Consider the following 21390-nt stretch of genomic DNA (forward strand, 5'->3'; position numbering starts at 1 on the left):
AGAAGTTTGCAAATTATCTCTCCCGGAAGGAAAGAAAAATATCTAGTGCCACCAGGAGGAAGACACCCTGTAAGATTATGTTGAAATCTTGCAACATGACTAAGGATATTTGCCAAGATGGACGCTCATATGTTGACATTTATTTTTCGAAAAATTTGAAAACCATCATGTCAAGATTTTACCATTTTAACACCTTTTAGCCCTTGTCCACTAGTTTAACTTTAATCTTTAATTTTTAAGATGTGCTATTTATGTTTTGTTTCATTTTTTAAACCTTTAATTTTTTTTCTACTACAATTTATTGGAGTAGTTACAACTGGAGAAACCCTTTATAGGCTTTTCACTAGTAATGTGATTACCTTTCTTTTATCCTAACTCTTCCTAACTAACACTTTCCTAATATACTTGTGCTATCTACTCTACTCCTGTAAGCTTATCTATAAGAGGCTTGTAAATGGCGTACCTTTTACTGTTGTTGGAGCTTTGATCCTTACCATCTGGATACTGGAATTGGACCAACTAGGAAGGGGCCATCACTGGGGGGGGGGGTGACCTGACTCCCTGTGAGTGATAAGTCTGAGCATGCATGCCTAGATAACACTTCACTCTCCTCTCAGCCTCCACCAGTGATGTGCTCTGCTAAGTTGGTCCAATTTGGGTCTGCAGCCGAAGCATCAAAGCTACAACAACAATAGAGGGATTTACAAACCTCTTAGAGATAAGCTTACAGGAGCAGAGTAGATAGCAGAATATATTAGGAAAGTGTTTGTTAGGAAAAGTTAAGGGTACTTCTCACATAGCGAGATTGCTAGCGAGATCGCTGCTGAGTCACGGTTTTTGTGACGCACCAGTGACCTCATTAGCGATCTGTGTGACACTGAGTAGCAAACTGGCCCCTGCTGTTAGATCGCTGCTCGTTACACACAGTGCTGGTTCATTTTTTGCTCGTTGCTCTCCTGCTGTGAAGCACACATCGCTGTGTGTGACAGCGAGAGAGCAACAATCTGAATGTGCAGGGAGCAGGGAGCCGGCGTCTGTCAGCCTGCGGTAAGCTGTAACCAAGGTAAATATCGGGTAACCAAGGGAAGCCCTTTCCTTGGTTACCCAATATTTACCTTGATTACTAGTGTCCGCCGCTCTCATGCTGCCAGTGCCTGCTCCCGGCACACGTAGCCGGAGTACACATCGGGTAAATAAGCAAAGCGGTTTGCTTATTAACCCGATGTGTACTCTGGCTAGGAGTGCAGGGAGCCAGCGCTAAGCGGTGTGCGCTCGTAACCAAGGTAAATATCGGGTAACCAAGTGCTTGGTTACTTGATATTTACCTTACTTACCAAGCGCAGCATCGCTTCCACACGTCGCTGTTGGCTGGGGGCTGGTCACTGGTCGCTGGTGAGATCTGCCTGATTGACAGCTCACCAGCGACCATGTAGCGACGCACCAGCGATCCTGACCAGGTCATATCGCTGGTGGGATCGCTGGAGCGTCGCTAAAGTGTGACAGTACTCTTAGGATAAAAAAGAAAGGAATCACATTAGTAGTGGAAAACCTCTTAAGTGGTTTTCCAGTTGTAAACTACTCCATTAAATTGTAGTAGAAAAAAAAAAAAGGTTTGAAAAAAAAAAAACCCCAAACAAAACAATAGCCAATCTAAAAAATAAAAGCTAGTGGACAAGGCCTAAAATGTGTTAAAATGGTAAAATGTTGAAAAAAAAGGTTGAAGTTTTCAAATCGTCAGCAACCGCAGCGGCCTCAGAAATAGGAGTTTAGGAATTTAATTCTATGCTGCACTCTAGGGCTTGTAAGTTCTTAAGTTATATATTGGGCAAACTTTAAACTATTTTTTTTTTAATATTTTTAAAGCCTATAACTAGAACTATTGGGGTTTTTTTTGTGGTGTTTTGAGGAAATGGAGCATTCTCTCGTGCAACTGAACAGGAGGTAATGTTGTATCTAGGTGGTCTCATATAAGGAATCTTGGAAGAAACCAACCAGCCTTCTCCAGAAAAGAAAAACAAAAACAGTTGTGGCCATTGATTGTGAGGACGGAATTTGGATAGGCTGAGATTAGGATAACGGGAATAGTAAGAGGGAGTTGGTAGTGCCCCCTCTATCTGCTTCTCAGCCAGTCACAGGAGGGATTGTTAGTCTGTGGGACTATCTGACCAATCACAGTAGAGTGTTCTTAGCGGTCTAGTTTAAACTCTCTTACCGACCGCTTTAGATTGTTCAGGGTACTTTACAGTGACTGCTTCCCTTGTAATAGCCAGGACTTTATACCAGATTTTACTTATTAGATCCGGCAAGAATTAACTACAGGTTCAGATCAGGAATAATGGGAATCTTTACTTTTTATTACACAGTTTTGATAAATCAAATCCAAAAACGTTTGTACACTGTTTTTCATGGAAATATATACAGTACAGACCAAAAGTTTGGACACACCTCATTCAAAGAGTTTTCTTTATTTTCATGGCTCTGAAAATTGTAGATTCACATTGAAGGCATCAAAACTATGAATTAACACGTGGTATGAAATATTTCACAAAAAAGTGTGAAACAACTGAAAATATGTCTTATATTCTAGGTTCTTCAAAGTAGCCACCTTTTGCTTTGATTACTACTTTGCACACTCTTGGCATTCTCTTGATGAGCTTCAAGAGGTAGTCACCGGAAATGGTTTTCCAACAGTCTTGAAGGAGTTCCCAGAGATGCTTAGCACTTGTTGGCCCTTTTTCCTTCACTCTGCGGTCCAGCTCACCCCAAACCATCTCAATTGGGTTCAGGTCTGGTGACTGTGGAGGCCAGGTCATCTGGCGTAGCACCCCATCACTCTCCTCCTTAGTCAAATAGCCCTTACACAGCCTGGAGGGGTGTTTGGGGGTCATTGTCCTGTTGAAAAATAAATGATGATCCAACTAAACGCAAACTGGATGGAATAGCATGCCGCTGCAAGATGCTGTGGTAGCCATGCTGGTTCAGTATGCCTTCAATTTTGAATGAATCCCCAACAGTGTCACCAGCAAAGCACCCCCGATGCACGATGGGGAGTGCACAGCATGGGGGATGGAGCACAATGGGGAGTGCGCAGCATGGGGGATGGAGCATGATGGGGAATGCGCAGCATGGGGGATGGAGCACAATGGGGAGTGTGCAGCATGGGGGATGGCGCACGATGGGGGGTGTGCAGCATGGGGGATGGCGCACGATGGGGGGTCTGCAGCATGGGGGATGGAGCACGATGGGGGGTGCACAGCAATGGGGGATGGAGCACAACGCAACACACAAACAACACAGCTCTCACCCCCGCCACACACAGACAACACCCAGAACATGTACAGCGCCCTACACAAACACTTGGTAACTACACACAACAACATATATATATATGTGTGTGTATGTGTGTGTGTGTGTGTGTGTGTGTGTGTGTGTGTGTGTATATGTATAATATATATGTACGTATGGACCAAAAGTTTGGACACACCTTATTCAAAGAGTTTAATTTATTTTCAGGACTCTGAAAATTGTAGATTCACATTGAAGGCATCCACACTATGAAATAAAACGTGGAATGAAATACTTAGTGTGAAACAACTGAAAATATGTCTTATATTCTAGGTTCTTCAAAGTAGCCTCCTTTTGCTTTGATTACTGCTTTGCACACTCTTGGCATTCTCTTGATGAGCTTCAAGAGATAGTCACCGGAAATGGTTTTCCAACAGTCTTGAAGGAGTTCCCAGAGATGCTTAGCACTTGTTGACCATTTTGCCTTCACTCTGCGGTCCAGCTCACCCCAAACCATCTCGATTGGGTTCAGGTCTGGGGACTGTGGAGACCAGGTCATCTGGCGTAGCACCCCATCGCTCTCCTTCTTAGGCTGCTTTCACACTACGTTTTTTTAACATGCGTCCTGAACATTTTTTAACGCAAAAAAGAATCCAGTGCAAATGCGTTTTCATTTCAATGCATTTGCAATGGACTCGCGTTAACATGCATTCACATGCGTTTGCATGCGTTATAGTGAGGATCCAGCGACTTGCAGTTTTTTAACATTTTTTAAAAACTCTACTTGTAGCATTTTTGAGCTGTGTCCAAATATTGCAAATTGCTGGATCCTGACTAAACAGCACGCAAACGCATGTGAATGCTGCCATGCTGATAAACAGAATCCTGCTTGCTCTACTGAGCATGCACAGAAACCAGCCTCTCATGATCAGTCTCTCTCTCTCCCCCACCTGAGAGCTGCGGACACTCGTAACCAAGGTAAATATCGGGTAACTAAGCAAAGCGCTTCTTAGTTACCCAATGTTTACGTTGGTTACGTGTGCAGACGCTCATAACCAAGGTAAATATCAGGTATCCAAGCAAGTTACCCAATGTTTATCTTGGTTACGAGCCTGCGCAGGTGTCAGATGCTGGCTCCCAGTCTGGCACGTTCAGTTCCCCTCACTCCCGATCACATGACTCCAATGCCTGCCCATAAACATCCAGTGGCAGGATCCTGCAAAATAACACATGCGTTTGCATGCGTTTTTTTGCTGTAAAAGCAGGATCCGCTTTTACAGCAAAAAAACTTTCATGACGCATGTTAAAAAACGTAGTGTGAAAGCAGCCTTAGTCAAATAGCCCTTACACAGTCTGGAGGTGTGTTTGGGGTCATTGTCCTGTTGAAAAATAAATGATGGTCCAACAAAACGCAAACCAGATGGAATAGCACGCCGCTGTGGTAGCCATGCTGGTTCTGTATGCCTTCAATTTTGAATAAATCCCCAACAGTGTCACCAGCAAAGCCCCCCCACACCATCACACCTCCTCCTCCATGCTTCACGGTGGGAACCAGGCATGTAGAGTCCATCCGTTCACCTTTTCTGCGTCGCACAAAGACACGGTGGTTGAATCCAAAGATCTCAAATTTGGACTCATCAGACCAAAGCACAGATTTCCACTGGTCTAATGTCCATCCCTTGTGTTCTTTAGCCCAAACAAGTCTCTTCTGCGTTTTGCCTGTCCTTAGCAGTGGTTTCCTAGCAGCAATTTTACCATGAAGGCCTGCTGCACAAAGTCTCCTCTTAACAGTTGTTCTAGAGATGTATCTGCTGCTAGAACTCTGTGTGGCATTGACCTGGTCTCTGATCTGAGCTGCTCTTAACCTGCGATTTCTGAGGCTGGTGACTCGGATGAACTTATCCTCCGCAGCAGAGGTGACTCTTGGTCTTCCTTTCCTGGGGCGCTCCTCATGTGAGCCAGTTTCTTTGTAGCGTTTGATGGGTTTTGCCACTGCACTTGGGGACACTTTCAAAGTTTTCCCAATTTTTTGGACTGACTGATCTTCATTTCTTAAAGTAATGATGGCCACTCGTTTTTCTTTACTTAGCTGCTTTTTTCTTGCCATAATACAAATTCTAACAGTCTATTCAGTAGGACTATCAGATGTGTATCCACCAGACTTCTGCACAACACAACTGATGGTCCCAACCCCATTTATAAGGCAAGAAATCCCACTTATTACACCTGACAGGGCACACCTGTGAAGTGAAAACCATTTCCGGTGACTACCTCTTGAAGCTCATCAAGAGAGTTCCAAGAGTGTGCAAAGCAGTAATCAAAGCAAAAGGTGGCTACGTTGAGGAATCTAGAATATGACATATTTTCAGTTGTTTCACACTTTAAGTATTTCATTCCACATGTGTTAATTCATAGTTTTGATGCCTTCAATGTGAATCTACAATTTTCAGATTCATGAAAATAAAGAAAACTCTTGGAATGAGAAGGTGTGTCCAAACTTTTGGTCTGTACTGTGTATGTATGTGTGTGTGTGTGTGTGTGTGAGTATGTATATATATATGTATATATATATATATATATATATATATATATATATATATATATATATATTATATATATATATTATATATATATATATTTATAATATATATATATATATATTTATTATATATATATATATATTATATATATATATATAATAAATATGTGTGTGTGTGTGTGTGTATGTATGTAGAACTTTGCAAGTAAGAGTGGGGAAAAAGAAAACCAAGTTCTTCCTTCGGTAAATCTATTTCTGAGGAATATAAGTGCAGGAAGCCTGGGGGTATACAGATCCAGATATCACACTCTGGAGAGAACACACGGTTCCCAAACGCTGCAAAATTTATTTTACTGCCGTTCAGCTACTTTATGTAATTACCCGGGGGATTCTGGGAACTTCAGTTAAATAAGAAGTTGATTGCATTTAAAGGGGTATTCCTACTTCATGTATTTTATATCCGCGGGTTGTGCCATAAATGTGTAGTAGATGCGGGTCTTGCCCACTCGACAGTGGAGAGGTGGATAAAATTCCTATTTATTTGTATGGAAATTCCGACCCCTTCTTCACTGCCCGGTGAATTATAAGACATGGAGAACTATGGATGTGCATTCTAATATATGAAGAGTTATGTGGGACCCGTTATACTACATTGAAGTCTGCAGGGGCCATTATAGTATATGGAGAACTATATACAAGGGGGACAAAGATACAAGCATGGGATGGGAACGTTTTGTGCTGAGGGAAAAGGGCTCTTTCCCTCAGCACCCAGCTTTCCCATGCTCTGCTATACATCTTCTTTCAGCACCCAGCTTTCCCATGCTCTGCTATACATCTTCTTTCAGCACCCAGCTTTCCCATGCTCTGCTATACATCTTCTTTCAGCACCCAGCTTTCCCATGCTCTGCTATACATCTTCTTTCAGCACCCAGCTTTCCCATGCTCTGCTATACATCTTCTCTCAGCACCCTGCTTTCCCATGCTCTGCTATACATCTTCTTTCAGCACCCAGCTTTCCCATGCTCTGCTATACATCTTCTTTCAGCACCCAGCTTTCCCATGCTCTGCTATACATCATCTCTCAGCACCCAGCTTTCCCATGCTCTGATATGGGAAAGCTGGGTGCGGAGGACAAGATGGATATCAGAACATAGGAAATCTGGGTGCTGATAGAGGGATTTCAAATCATGGGAAATCTGTATGCTGAGGGTAAGAGCCAAGTGTCAGCGTCATTATCCCCTACCCTAAGTGTCGGTGTACGTGGAGGGGGGCCCAGGTCCAAACTTTGCATCGGGGCCCATCAAACTCTAGTTACCCCACTGCTGCCAGCAACATACGACAGGTCCCCTAACTTACAGTGGGTATGCTATAAAGGTGTGAGATTTGAATACCCCTTTTAAAGACTATGATACTGTTCACACACTATAAAGCATCTTTTGTTTCTCTCCCAAACCTGATTTTTTTGGGGGTTTTTTTCCCCCTTGTGTCACAATTTTACCAGTTGTGACATCTTAAGCATCATGCCATACCATGCTGATGACAGGTGGGTGGGTGGTGAGGGAGGTGAAGAAATAACCCTGAACAAATCTAGCGTATATCACTTATCTAGTGGTTGGGTGAGAAGTTATTTAGATTGTAATTATTCCAAAATTCTCTACAAAATCTCATTTAAATAGGCAGGAGCTAAAATTTCTGATATATAAATCCCATTAGTCACCACTAGAAGGTGCAAACTACTTTATACAACAAGCTCCCCCTAGTGGTAGCTGCAAGTAGTCAGAATCCTGGATTTGAGCTGTAATTTATGCTATTGACATAAATTGCTCTATTCTTATAAACTGCCATTGGCCCCGACACTTCCACTGAACTTTGTCACTTTTTTGTACAATTTTCAAAAAGTAGTAAAAGGGTAAAAATTGCCAAATTCCCTTGCAAACATGGTGTGCTCCAAAATGTCATTTTTTTTTTTTGTTTTTTTTTTTGTTTTAAAAGTTAAACAACTTTTATAAATCCCCCCCACCCCCACCCCCCCCCCAAAAGACTGAATATTGCCTTATGTAAGGGCATTATATTACACGGACAGCTGTTTTTCTGTGAGCCAAAACAGCACACACATCGGGGCTGGGCTTTTTTCTGTTCAGGAAATAGGGGTAGGTCTTTTTCTCTATACAGGAAATAGGGGCAGGTCTTTTTCTCTATACAGGAAATAGGGGCAGGTCTTTTTCTCTATACAGGAAATAGGGGCAGGTCTTTGTCTCTATACAGGAAGTGGGGCAATCTTTGTCTCTGTACAGGAAGTGGGGGCAGGCCTTTGTCTCTGTACAGGAAGTGGGGGCAGGCCTTTGTCTCTGTACAGGAAGTGGGGGCAGGTCTTTGTCTCTGTACAGGAGGTGGGGGCAGGTCTTTGTGTCTGCATAGGGAGTGGGTCTTTGACTCTATACAGGAAATGGGGAAAGATTCTTTGACTTTATAGGAATTGGGAGGCGAGTATCATTTTTGCTACATGAAATGGGGGATGGGGCTTTGTTTCTGTTATAAGTGGGGTTGGGTCTTTTTGTTGCTCTATAGGAAATGGGGCAAGTCTCTGTACAGGAAGTGGTGCACTCTTTGCTTTCTAGAGAGCGCTTAATCAGATCTTTTTCTCACTGCAGAAAGTGTGGCAGATCTTTGTCTATCTACAGGAAGTGGGGCAGAGCTAGGCTCTCTAGAGAAAGATGGATCAGGTCTTTGTCTCACTACAGAAGGTGGGGCAAATCTTTGTCAGGAACTAAGGGTCAGGCCTTTGAGTCTGTACAGGAAATGGGACTGGGTCTTTGTCTCACAGGAAGTGGGGTAGCTCTTAGTGGGGGCAGGTCTTTGTTTCAGTACAGGAAGAGGGGGCAGGTCTTTCTCTCTGTAGAGGAAATGGGGGCAGGTCTTTGTCTCTGCAGAGGAAGTGGGGCGGATCTTGTCTCTAGAGAAAGGTGGGGCAGGTATTTCTCTCGCTACAGAAAGTGGTTCAGATCTTTGTCTCTGTACAGGAAGTGGGGGTCAGGCCTTTGAGTCTGTACAGGAAATGGGGCCGGGGCTTTGCATCTGCACAGGAAGTGGGGCAGGTCTTTGTTTTGCTACATGAAATTGGGGACAGGTCTTTTTCTCTCTGCAGAAAGAAAGGGTGGGTGTTTCTTATTGCTCTTGCTGTCCAGTTGTGCCTGCCCACTGCTGATATAGAGCGCCCACCCACATAATAAAGAGTGATTGGCATGATAATCAGGCTAGTTTATGGACCTGTCAGACTGGTAGGTGCATTAAAAGCAGCTTTAACGTGTTGTGGATGATGAAAGCAGCAAGACTAAGCTTTTCTACAGGATTTGGGTAAAATGACAGACCCTTTAAAGCAGCTGTAAAGGTGACATTTTGCTGTAAGACGTCTTACAAAATGAGAATAATTGCTCTTAAATTAATATTTACACTTCACATAATTAACAATAAGTGTCCCCTGTGGATACTGTTCTTTCAGGGTAGATTTTCAATAAAAATTGGAAAAAAAAAAGTTCCCCCAAAACGTACATGTAGTGATAAAGAACGACATTCTCAAGCTGTTTTCGGCAATAAAAAATGCATGAGACACATAATCCCCACAGAGGCGTCAGGTAGTTCTGGATTTAATCTTCCATTAAGGCTCCTTTTTATTGTCTCTATAGAGTTTCCTGAAAAAGTAGCAGGTGTTGTTATGATACTTTGTGAAGATGAATTACACCGCGGGGATAGAACAATATCATTTTATACCAATGAAAATAAAAAAAAAATAAAAAAAATCTATATATACACTTACTAATGCTTTACATTTATTTTTTATTATTTTTTTCTTTTTTTCTCTTATTATTTTTTATGATATTTTGTTTGGTTTATGCCGAGGTTGTCTTTGTTTTATTTTATTTTTAGGTTTATTCTACACAAGAGGCAATATTTATATAATTTTTTTTATGAATTAAACATGAAACTATTCCGGAGAGCAGGTTTAACACAAGGGTTTTCTCCAATTAAATTAACAGTAATGTAACACAGTCACCGCATGTGCTTTTTATTGATGTGACTGCTATTTATTGAGCGAAATCTTTAAACTTACTGTTCTGGTTGGGAAGACAGTGAGAATTTTTAGTTTAGGGTTACTTTGGAATATTATGGAGAAAAAAAAAGTGATAAATTAGCTTTAGAAGCACTGAGTAGTCCAACAAAAACACCAAAAAAGTATCAAAGTAAAAAAAACTAAATAGTAGGAATGGATTGACCGTTTGGGTAGTTGAGCAGTGCAAAGAGAACCAACATTGTCCGAGTCAGATAATATGATCATAACGATCGGGCTGCTAAATTTTTTTTTACAAGAAATTAGGGTCTGGTATTTTAATTGCTAGACAAATCAACAATCTTAAATATGCAGACAATGCAACATTGATCGCAACAAGCGTAGATGGAAAGAAGGACTTATTACAGATTATCCAGATGGAAAGATCAAACTTGGGAGTCCTACTAAATACAAAGAAGACAAAGAAAGATATTGACTACTGCCAGGTACGACCGGGACACATTAGGGATGGATGGTAATGAACTGGAGGTTGTAAATGACTTCAACCTACTGGGACCAAAGAGCACTCAAGATGTAACGATTACATCAGAAGTAAATAGGAGAAAAGCAATGGAAAATCAACAATGAAGTTACTGAACAAGGTCCTTTTAAATAAAAGAAAATTTCACGGATGATGAAGACACAACTCGTACATAGTTTGGTTTCGGCTCGTACATAGTTTGGTTTCGGCTCGTACATAGTTTGGTCTCGGCTCGTACATAGTCTGGTCTCGGCTCGTACGTAGTCTGGTCTCGGCTCGTACATAGTCTGGTCTCGGCTCGTACATAGTCTGGTCTCGGCTCGTACATAGTCTGGTCTCGGCTCGTACATAGTCTGGTCTCGGCTCGTACATAGTCTGGTCTCGGCTCGTACATAGTCTGGTCTCGGCTCGTACATAGTCTGGTCTCGGCTCGTACATAGTCTGGTCTCGGCTCGTACATAGTCTGGTCTCGGCTCGTACATAGTCTGGTCTCGGCTCGTACATAGTCTGGTCTCGGCTCGTACATAGTCTGGTCTCGGCTCGTACATAGTCTGGTCTCGGCTCGTACATAGTCTGGTCTCGGCTCGTACATAGTCTGGTCTCGGCTCGTACATAGTCTGGTCTCGGCTCGTACATAGTCTAGTTTTTCCTGTAGTCATATATGGATGTAAAACCTGAACGATAAAGGAACAAGACAGAAGAAGAATCAACGTGATCAAAATATGGGGCTTAAGAAGGATGTTATCAGTACCGTTGATGGCAAGAAGAACAAACAATTCAGCTTTCTAACAAATCAAGCCAGACAAGTGACTCGAAGCAAGGATCACGTCCCTGTGCAGGTGGCTCAATGACTCTTCTGCCATGTGAAAAGAGGGCGCTGGAAACTGCGCTACATCTCTGGCTCCATTGGTCTGACTAAGGCTAGGTGCAGATGATCATATTTGTGGCATGATTGCAATCAGATAAAACATTGGATCACACTTGGACCAATGCTATTTTATGGAGCCTTGGACATGTCCAATTTTTTTTGTCTGCACCTAACCTAAGACTGAACTGCAATACTACCGTAGAGATAACCTGTGGATGGGTATAGCACTGTGTAGAACAAAGACTTCTTCCTTCCATAAACAGCTTTAGTCTTAGATAAAATCTGGCATCGCAGTTCATGAAAACCAATACACAAAAGTGGCACCATGTTTTGTAAACTCATACACTGAATACAGCCTTAAAGCGCACCAATTACCAGGATTTTCCTATATAACCTAAAGCCAGTGCTATACTGGCACGATCATGCTGATTCTACACATACCTTTAGTTGTCAGCTAGGACGTATAGGTTTTAAAACACAAGTAAAATTTCTAAAATGAGCAGCTTTTTGAATGACAGCAGCTGCCGATCAGCTGATAGCTGGGGTGGGTATTCATAGGGATTCCCGCCCTCTGCCTGTTTATCCTCCCCCTGTTATTTATGCTAATTCTATTATAGAATTGTTTTGCTAACTGACTAGAAAGACCTGTGCTGAGGTCATACCCATGTGACCCGAAGGAGCGGGGCCTCCGCCAACAGAAAAATAATGTTGCTTCCTGGTATTAGCTATGTTGGATGATACCCCATTTCTTCTGGTCACATGTGTATGATATCACAGGTCCTTTTAGTCAGTAAAATGATTCTGTAATAGAATTAGCATAAATAAGTTAGGAGGAGGAGGACAGGTGGGGTGGCATTCACTATAAATACTCACCTTAGATATCAGCTGATCAGCAGCTGCTGCCACTCAAAAGGCTGCCATCATGGTTTTGCTTCCCCATCCACATGGCTAGGGGGTGGAGCCTTCTCCCGGGCCTCACTTCCGAAGCTGGGATGCTTTAAAAACTGACATCTTCGGTGAACCAGCGCCGGCTATTAGCTTAGCGCTGCTTTGCCTGTGATTGATGTTCCTGGAAGTGTTATCCTGATCCGTCTGCTCCTGTGCCCTCGTGCCCTGTCTGTGTTCTGTCCCCTAGTCATCCCTCCATTCCTCTGTCCTCTCTCCTACCTCCCCACTCTGTTGCTTCCTCTGGTTCTGACCTCGGCCTGACCTCAACTCCGCTTCTGCTCTTTCCTCCGGTCCTCCTTCTGCCCGTACTGTGTTTGACTCGGCCTGCCTGACCATTCCTCGCACGCCCCGCAGCTCTGCCCCCAGCTGTGCTGTAAGGCAGTGTACGAGTACACACTGTGTATCCACTTCCTGGTTCTTGTTGCTCCGTGTAGTGATTTGTAAAGGAATCCAGCTCACCCACATCTGACTTCACCGCACCTCAGACTCGGATCTGGCCCTGCCCCGGCCGCACAGCAATGAAAAAGAAGAGAACGATCCAGCTGAGTGACCAGGTCATTTATTCAGTGCAGTTCAGACAAGGCATGGTCGTGGTTAATGCGTTTTTGGCTTAACGCCCTTAATCATAACCATGATGGTTATGATTAAGGGCGTTAAGCCAGAAACGCGTTAACCACGACCATGCCTTGTCTGAACTGCACTGAATAAATCACCTGGTCACTCAGCTGGATCGTTCTTTTCTTTTTCATTGCTCCGTGTAGTAGCTTCTGCTGCAGAGCTCCGGCTCCCCCTGGTGGCAGCTTGACAGCTGCTAATTTTACAAACTTTACTTGCTTGTGTTTCAAAAACTATACATCCGAGTTGACCACTAAAGGTATGTATAGAATCAGCCTGATAGTGCCAGTATAGCACTGGCTTTAGGTTATATATGAAAATCCTGGTAATTGGTGTGCTTTAAGGGATTTTTCTTATGGTAATTGCTAATATGGCATATTCCAAGGATATACTGAGAAGTGACAAAGTCAGTGGATGAATGAGTGTTTTGCTTTGAAGGTGATGCAGCACTAAAGCAGATTTGCAGCCCTTATCAATCTCTGCAACACGGGGGTCCCAGTATAAAGACCTCCACTGATCAGAAGTTGAAACTATATCACCCTGCTATATTGAAGGTATAGAATACAAAATACAACTGAATTCTGGCTCAATTTTGCATAATACAATTGGCATACATGCCTTGCGCCACATTTAACATATGTTTAGGCACTTTTTGTGGCTCTAAAAATGTTTTAAAATACCTACGGTACGTCTATAACTGACCCTCAAGAGTATCAGCAAGTGAGAGCTTGTCTTATAAACACATTTTCCCTAATGTATCCAAAGCTCACTTTGTAGGTGCCTTTTTATCTTTTTTTTTTTTTTGTTTAATTTGTGACTACTTCTGACGTAGTGGGAATGAGGTCACAGTATAACAAGTAGGTCTGGTATGGTTGTTCTAATGGACATACTCTTGTATTATTCAGAGCTTTGGATAAGCAGTGGGTCATTTAAAGGGAACCTGTCATCAGGAATTTGGCTTTCAACCTAAACGTTTCCCCCTCTGCAGCTCGTGGGCTGCATTCTAGGAAGGTTTTTGTACTTTTTGTGCCCCTTTTTAAACCAAAATAAACACTTTATAAACTTGTACCTTTCTGTTTGAAAATCTTGTTAATTTTCCATGGGGGCGGGCCGTGTGGCGTCCGTTGCTGTATCTTACGCCGTCCCCCATGCTCCAAATCATGCCTCATAACGCCGCCCACTGCGCCGAGGTCCCGTGCACGCCGGGACACCTAGTGACGTGGTCGCATGCACGAGAGTATGGGCGGCGCTGTGATTGCATCGCAAGTGCGCGCCCATACTCTCGTGTGCGCGCTCTCCCCTCTGTACGTCGCTCAGATCCTCTGCTTCTCCTGTGCTCCGCTCCTCCCATCTATTTCCTGCTGCAGGGTACGATGGGAAGGAGGTGACGTCGGGCCGGCGCAGAACGCTGGAGGCAGTGGGGGAGAGCGCGCACACGAGAGTATGGGCGCGCACTTGCGATGCAATCACAGCGCCGCCCATACTCTCGTGCATGCGACCACGTCACTAGGTGTCCCGGCGTGCACGGGACCTCGGCGCAGTGGGCGGCGTTATGAGGCATGATTTGGAGCATGGGGGACGGCGTAAGATACAGCAACGGACGCCACACGGCCCGCCCCCATGGAAAATTAACAAGATTTTCAAACAGAAAGGTACAAGTTTATAAAGTGTTTATTTTGGTTTAAAAAGGGGCACAAAAAGTACAAAAACCTTCCTAGAATGCAGCCCACGAGCTGCAGAGGGGGAAACGTTTAGGTTGAAAGCCAAATTCCTGATGACAGGTTCCCTTTAATAAATATTTTTGGTGTTGGAACCTTTTTGGGTCTTCTGGTATGGTTAAAAAAAAAAAAAAAAAAAGATATTAATGTATGTAGAACTCTGCAATGGGAATACTGGGGATCTTGAACTATGACAAATACCTTGAGTTGGCCTCCCAAAAGCTATCCAGAACTTTTAAGTTTCAGTTTCTACAGATATATTTAAAATTTCTCTCAGTAGAGGTATGTTGAGGATTTTTTATATTGGTTGAACTCTATTTGGGAACCGTGATGGGGTCCAGGCAAAGGTCATCTACAAATTTTAATGGGTTTTCCATTTACTTCTGTGTTGGAAACAAAAGTAGCAATCATTCAATGTTGTGTGGGCCAATTGTAACTGATGATAGAAAATGGGGTGACTTACACTTTTTAGTTTAAAAAAAAATAAATAAATTCAAGATCATGCTTCACAAAATTGAAAAACTGAGAAAAATTGTTAAATTATGTATAGGAATAGCAAGTATCTGGACCCAGAAAGGCTTTGCATGGAAAACCCTTTCTTCTCCATAATGATTAAGAGCCAGAATTGCAAGACCATGAATCTACGCTATGTTTCCTTACAGTATTTGGGCTTTTGCATCTTTTCCATGGATATAATAATAAAAAAAAACACATTACTGATTCTTGTTCATACTGCATGGGAATGGTCATTTTGCTTAATCCAGCACTTGACTTTGTTTGGTGACATTGACTAATAATTTTCATTCCAGTACCATTAATCATATTGTTATCTTCTGCTGGAATGTTTTGGTGATTTTGATATTTTCTGTTTTTTTTTTTTTTTCTTTTTAGCCAACAAGTCCTAAATTTGGGAAGGCTGACTCTTATGAGAAACTAGAAAAATTAGGAGAAGGCTCATACGCAACCGTTTATAAAGGCAAAAGCAAGTAAGTATTCTTGAATTAGGACTTGCCTGTGAATTATTTTTTCGGAACATTTTAATTTTTCCAAAAGCTTAGGCTCTATAGGTTTATAGTCGTCTTTTATCTCCTTATATTAGTCATTTACTCAAAAAATAATGTTTTTAATATTAGTGATGGGCGGACCCGGACTGTAAAATTCTGCAACCACGTGGTTTCCCACCATGGATAGTGCTGGTGATGGGAGAGGAGTCGGTGCCCGTGGCTCTGCGTAGCACAGGCTCTGCTCATCCACTAGGCTGGGTTTCCCTGGAACTTGCAGTACCACTGGCTGACTGTAGGTGGCGTGTCTCTCCCGGCTGAAGTGGCCAACATTCACCTGCAGCCTATGGGAAGAAACCACACCCTTCTTATTCCCCCTCCTGTCACATGACCACTGCCAGTGATAGTACTGTTCTCCTGGCTCATGTGCGGTTTGTATTGTGATTCCTGTGCACTGACCTTGCTTGTGTTTGACTACCCTCCTGCCTGTCGTTTTTGTACCTTGCTGCCAGTTCCGGATTTGACCCCTGCTTTGACTCCTCACTACGCCCTTGCCTGCCGATTCTGTTCCTGTTTTGCATCTCCTGGTTTTTGACCCTGCCTGACGACCACGGACTACAGTCTACCACAGGTAGTGATCTCTGCGGCTCTGTGTAATTCCAAACCCCTGTAAAGGGGTTAAAGGGTTGCAGAGTTCTTGGGGTCCTGCTTTGTGAGTGGCTTTTCTCTAGATTCCCCTTACAGCCAGTCTGAGTCTGTGGCTCCTATCAGGCATTACAGTAACAGAGTGTTTGACTACAACCAATCGCAGACTATCAATGTGTAAAACTAAAAAAAAAAAATAAACAAAATTGGCACAGGGTCCCCCCATATTATGATACCCAGCACAGATAAAGCTTACATCTATGGCTCTGTATCAAAATAAAAGGAACTGCATGCGGCTCTTTTTTATTATTATAATTTGATTATTTTTTTAATTGAAATAATTAAAAAAAATGGTGTATGTGGTCCCCCCCAATTTTGATACCCAGCCATGATACCAGCCCCAGCAGTCGGGGTTTATCAGGCTGGGGAGACCCACAGTTATTGGGTTCCCCCAGCCTAAAAGTAGCAGCCTGCAGCTGCCCAGGATTGTCACATCCAATAGATTCATAAAAAATATCTTGCTAAACTGCTAAAATGTTAATATTTTTGGAGTCCTTCATGAAATTTATCTGCAGTTCTGTACATTTCTACATGAAATAATGAAGTCTCAGACTTTTAGCACTCTAAAAGAATTCCATAACAAACTGGAATTACACCAAAGCAGGAGATGCTGAGTGATGGAACCCATAAGAAATAATTTGGAAAAAAATATCAATGAGATTTTGTTTGTTTTTACCATTAAATAATACTTTGAAGTTTATAGAAACTGTATATAAATATTTTATGCAAACATTGAGAAAATTTGTACATACTTTACCTAACTTTAACCAGTTCCTAAACAGTCTGTACGTATTATGCCTTCCGGAGCTGCAGTCACAATTTTGTATAAATGGAGGAGCTGATAAAGCGCAGAGTGTCATGCCCTGCTAAGACTTTCGGGGGGATCAGAAGGTCTCTGCAATCGCAGATCCGTTTTAAAATCCACTCATTGATTATTCTCAGTAGAAGCTGTTTTAATTCCATTTGGTGCTGACGGAGTTAAGGTCTCTTTTCTATCCTGCTGAGATTGACCTGTAGCTGTTAATCTTAGCTACAGCCATGCATTTCTGATATACAGACAAACTGCTCACTCTCTCCTATGCTGGCTATATCTCATTATATAACTGAGCACTTTGAAGGAGCCTGGCTCTGGAGAAGCTGAGGTGTTTCTGTTGCAGCGGAGAAGCTTCCTGCTTGAGTAGCTGTGGAGATTTATTTGTTGTGTCTCTCCCCGGTTTGTCTTACCTTCCTTGTGGTGTTTTATTGTAGTGGCAAGACTAGTGTCTCGCTGGCCTTCACACTAGTTAGGGTGTGTTCAGGGCCAGCGAGGGCTTAGGCAGGTAATGGCACACTGGCGGAAGGACCTCTCCAGGGACGTTAGGGAGTGTGCGGACCCGCCCGTGAAATTATAGCTGACTTAAATTTCTCCCAGGATTCTAATATATGGATCCAGTTGCGGCTCTTGCACAATAGATGGAGAGTTTATCTCTGAAATTGACCGATCTGTGGGCACAGATCGTGTAGCTGCAGAACATTGTGGGTCTGCTGGTCTTGGCTTGCAACCAGACTGAACCAGGACCCAAGATAGTCCTCACTGACAGGTTTTTTTTCTGGGGGAAGGGATACATTTGGGGTTTTCAGGAAAGCTTGTAAACTATTTCAAGTTTCAAGTTTTGTCCTCCCTCCTCAGGGAGTGAGGAACAGCGGGTGCGGATTGTTGTCTGACTCCCCAGCCCTGGCTCTGATCCCTTCCAACAGATTTTCAGTCCCTTTGGTGGGTAGACAAGTCTTTTGTGGCCCTGGGTCTCATTTATAATGACCCGTACTGAGTCTGCCTTGCGGAGTCCAAGCTATGTAGGCTTTGACAGGGGGTCGATCTGCAGTGGAAATTTATTCAGAGTTCCGCAGATGGGCCACTGACACCAGGTGGAATGACCCTGCCCTCAGAAGCCATCTTTGTCAGGGCCTGTCTGAAAGGCTAAACATTTCCTGGCTTTGTACGAAGCGCCTGAATCTTTAGAGGCTGCTATGGCTTTTGCAATCCAAATTTATAGACTCCACAGGGATAGACCTGTGTTGACCTCTTTTTTTCAATAGATCTCCCTGGGGGTGAAAGCTCTCCCGTGATTCCAGATGAACCCATGCAGTTAGAAAAAGCCTCTCCTTGCTTTGGGTCACCTGTGGTTGACCGCAAGACAGGGATTTGCTTCTTTTGCGGTCAAAAGGGTCATTTTGTTGGTGCCTGTCCTTCAGTACTTATACTGAAAAATAATTCATCTGAAAAACCTCTGACCCGAGTTTGTGTAGAGGAGTATATATCTCCTCCACATGTGCCCTTCAATTTGTCTTACCTGCAGGGGTTGTTATTGGTATGAAAACAGATTATTTCTGTTATTTTGGATAGTGGGGCGGGGACCAATACAGTTGTTGTTCGGTTTACTCATACTCATGGTCTCTCTTCTAGTATTGTAACGAAACCTATCCCCATATTTTCTATCAACTCTGCACCTCACGGACCGGGGTGATTGACATGAGTTGGACATAACTGGAACCTTTTCATAGGGGTTCTTCACAATGAACTTATGTCTTGTCATGTTCTTGAAGGCCTTCCCACTATAGTACTGGGCCTCCCCTGGCTGGGTAGGCACAATCATGTGGTTAATTGGCAGTCCAGGGAGATTAAGTTGAGTGATTTCTGTAAGGAGAACTGTCTGAACACTCTCTGCTCTCGATCGTCTCCACCGTGTGCTCTGATCTTGAGGGTGAAGTGTTGAAGGCACAAGGACACTCCCCAGCTGCTTGTCTTTCAGGGAAACTATTTGGGACTTTACATTTGCTCCTCAAAATTGTAGGGGAGCATCATAACTTGGTTTTTGCAGGTCATCCAGGTAGTATAGCGGCATTGAACTTCCCTTTTCATTCGGAATTTTTGGTGGCCAAGGTTGCATTGGGATGTGGTCTATTTTGTGTCCACCTGCAATGCTAAAACTTTAGCTCAAGTGTTTGTCACTGAGATCGTAAAGCTTCATGGGCTTCCCTTCAATGTGGTGTCAGATCAGGAGATCCAGTTTGTATCTAAATTTTTAGGTATTTTGTACTCGTCTGATGGTGTGTATATGTGACCCCCTGGACTAGCCAGGTCGTCACAAACATACCAACATACACACCCCTACCCTAGGCAGTTACAAACACAAAACCCTTGTTGCCTCCCTCCAGGGTCTGATGTCCACACCAGGTGGGGCGGAGCCAGGCGTTTGGCCCCACCCACCGACGAGTTCACAGGCCTGGAGGCGGGAAAAGTGACAGTTTTTGGAGTTGAAAGAGGAGTGAATACTTGGGGTGTCTGGGTTGGAGCCCAGACACTGACAGCAAGGTTGGCAGACCGTGGTGGCCGTCTGCAGGAGTTGGTGGAACTCCGCAAAGCCGTAAGGACCGGGGTCGGGCGTCGGCCCGCCGGTACCGGACCGGGGAACGGAGTGAAGCTAAGCACACAGGCAGGGCCATCGGACCCCGACCAGGCTTGGAGCCGCCGTCAATAGTCAAATCCGAATGTGACAGGAACCCCAGGGGTTTCCCAACTACCAAGTCCCGATTGAAGGCAACCGTCCACCCAGAGAGGATATACAGCCACCGCCACAGGCTAGAGATCCAAAGGCCAGCGCCTGTGGGCAAAACGGGCTCCTACGGCACCTATACGCCGGGGAGCGGACTACCGGTGGGCAACCACAGGAGTCGAGAACATTTTTCAAAGGTGCAGGGAAAGACAGCCACCATCAGCCGTCCGGGGAGAGCACAACATCAACACTGCAGCCGGCTGCGGGACCCGTCCATCCGGCCGTTTTGGTTTACCAGAGACTTTGTCAGTGATTGTCTGAGTGAGTACACCAGTGCTGTCCGGCACCGCGCCGCGCAGTCCCTGCACCCCAGCCATCCGGCCTCCCCGTTAGACCACTGGGCCCCGGGATCACCAAACCCCTGCTCACGGAGGGGACAACATCCTAGCTGCACCCTACCATCTCTCCCGGGATCCCCGTTACCAGCAGCGGTGGTGCCATTATCACCACGACTCGTGGGTGGCGTCACGAACAATTTCCCTAACCAAACCATCCCTTTTCACTCACTGGTGAGGAGCGCTGCTCGAGTCCCTGGGTCCGGTCCACCGCTCGAGCCACCGAGCAGCAGCAGCAGAAGCCCCGAACCCCTCGGTTTCGGCATTACATCCTCAAGCAAATGATCAGATGGAACATTGGTGTTTTTCTGTCTGATAATCCAAAAGATTGGCAACTTACCCTTGGCTGAGCTTGCGTTTAAACATTTGTCGCAATGAGTCTACCAGTAGGTCACTATTTTGTGGTACATACGGCTTTCACCCTCAGTTCTGTGCTTTCAGTAGAGATGGGTCTTTGGGGGTTCCTGAAGAGGAATGTGTTTTTTTTTTTTTTTTTTTTTTTTTTTTTCCATCGCTCTCTTCTACATGGCAAGGGTTACAAAGCAACCTAAACCTAAAGGTTATGGGGGACAGATACAAACGCAAGGCTGATAAACATATGTCAGGTCCGGACCTGTGTGTGAATGATTCTGTCCATCATAAATATTTTAAGTTGAATATTTCTGGTTTTAAACTAGGTCCTAGGTTCATTGGTCCATGTAAGGTGATCACTGATATCAACCCTGTGGCCTTTCATCTCGAGTTACCTCAAGTGCATACAATCCACAATGTATTTCACAGGTAATTGCTCAAGCAATATGGTGCATCCTCTGAATTGTCACTTTTACCACTGCCTCCAATGGTTGTTGATGGTAACTTAGAATTTCAGCTGGCCAGGATTGTTGATTCCCATATAGTTCGCTGCTCTCTCCAGTACTTGATACACTGGAAAAGTTATGGTTCAGATGAAAAGATGTGAGTTCCAGCATAAGACGTTAATGTCAGTAGTTTGGTGCATTCATTCCATGCGTCTCTTCCAGATAAATCTGTCCCGGAGGGTCCAGAAGCCCCTCGTAGAAGGGGGGTTACTGTCACAAGTGTGTTGTGTCCTGCTGAGACCTCTGGGAGATCGGGGATCAGAAGCTCTCAGCATTTGGTTGATTGCAGATCCGTTTTTGAAACTGCTTATCGTTTATCATGAGTAGGAGCCTATTTAAT

The 21390-nt window shown here is 43.9% G+C and overlaps 1 protein-coding gene across 4 annotated transcripts in view; it reads left to right on the forward strand.

The window, feature by feature from the left end:
• The window catches only part of CDK14 (cyclin dependent kinase 14), a 629746-nt gene that overhangs the window by 266777 nt on the left and 341579 nt on the right, over positions 1-21390 (forward strand). For all 4 annotated transcript variants that reach the window (XM_075315629.1, XM_075315630.1, XM_075315632.1 and 1 more), the window contains one exon: positions 15451-15545. In XM_075315629.1, the coding sequence (XP_075171744.1) occupies positions 15451-15545 (95 nt within the window). The remainder of the gene's footprint in view (positions 1-15450; positions 15546-21390) is intronic.

This window comes from Anomaloglossus baeobatrachus, chromosome 6 (genome assembly GCF_048569485.1).
Source record: "Anomaloglossus baeobatrachus isolate aAnoBae1 chromosome 6, aAnoBae1.hap1, whole genome shotgun sequence".
Lineage (NCBI taxonomy): Eukaryota > Metazoa > Chordata > Amphibia > Anura > Aromobatidae > Anomaloglossus > Anomaloglossus baeobatrachus.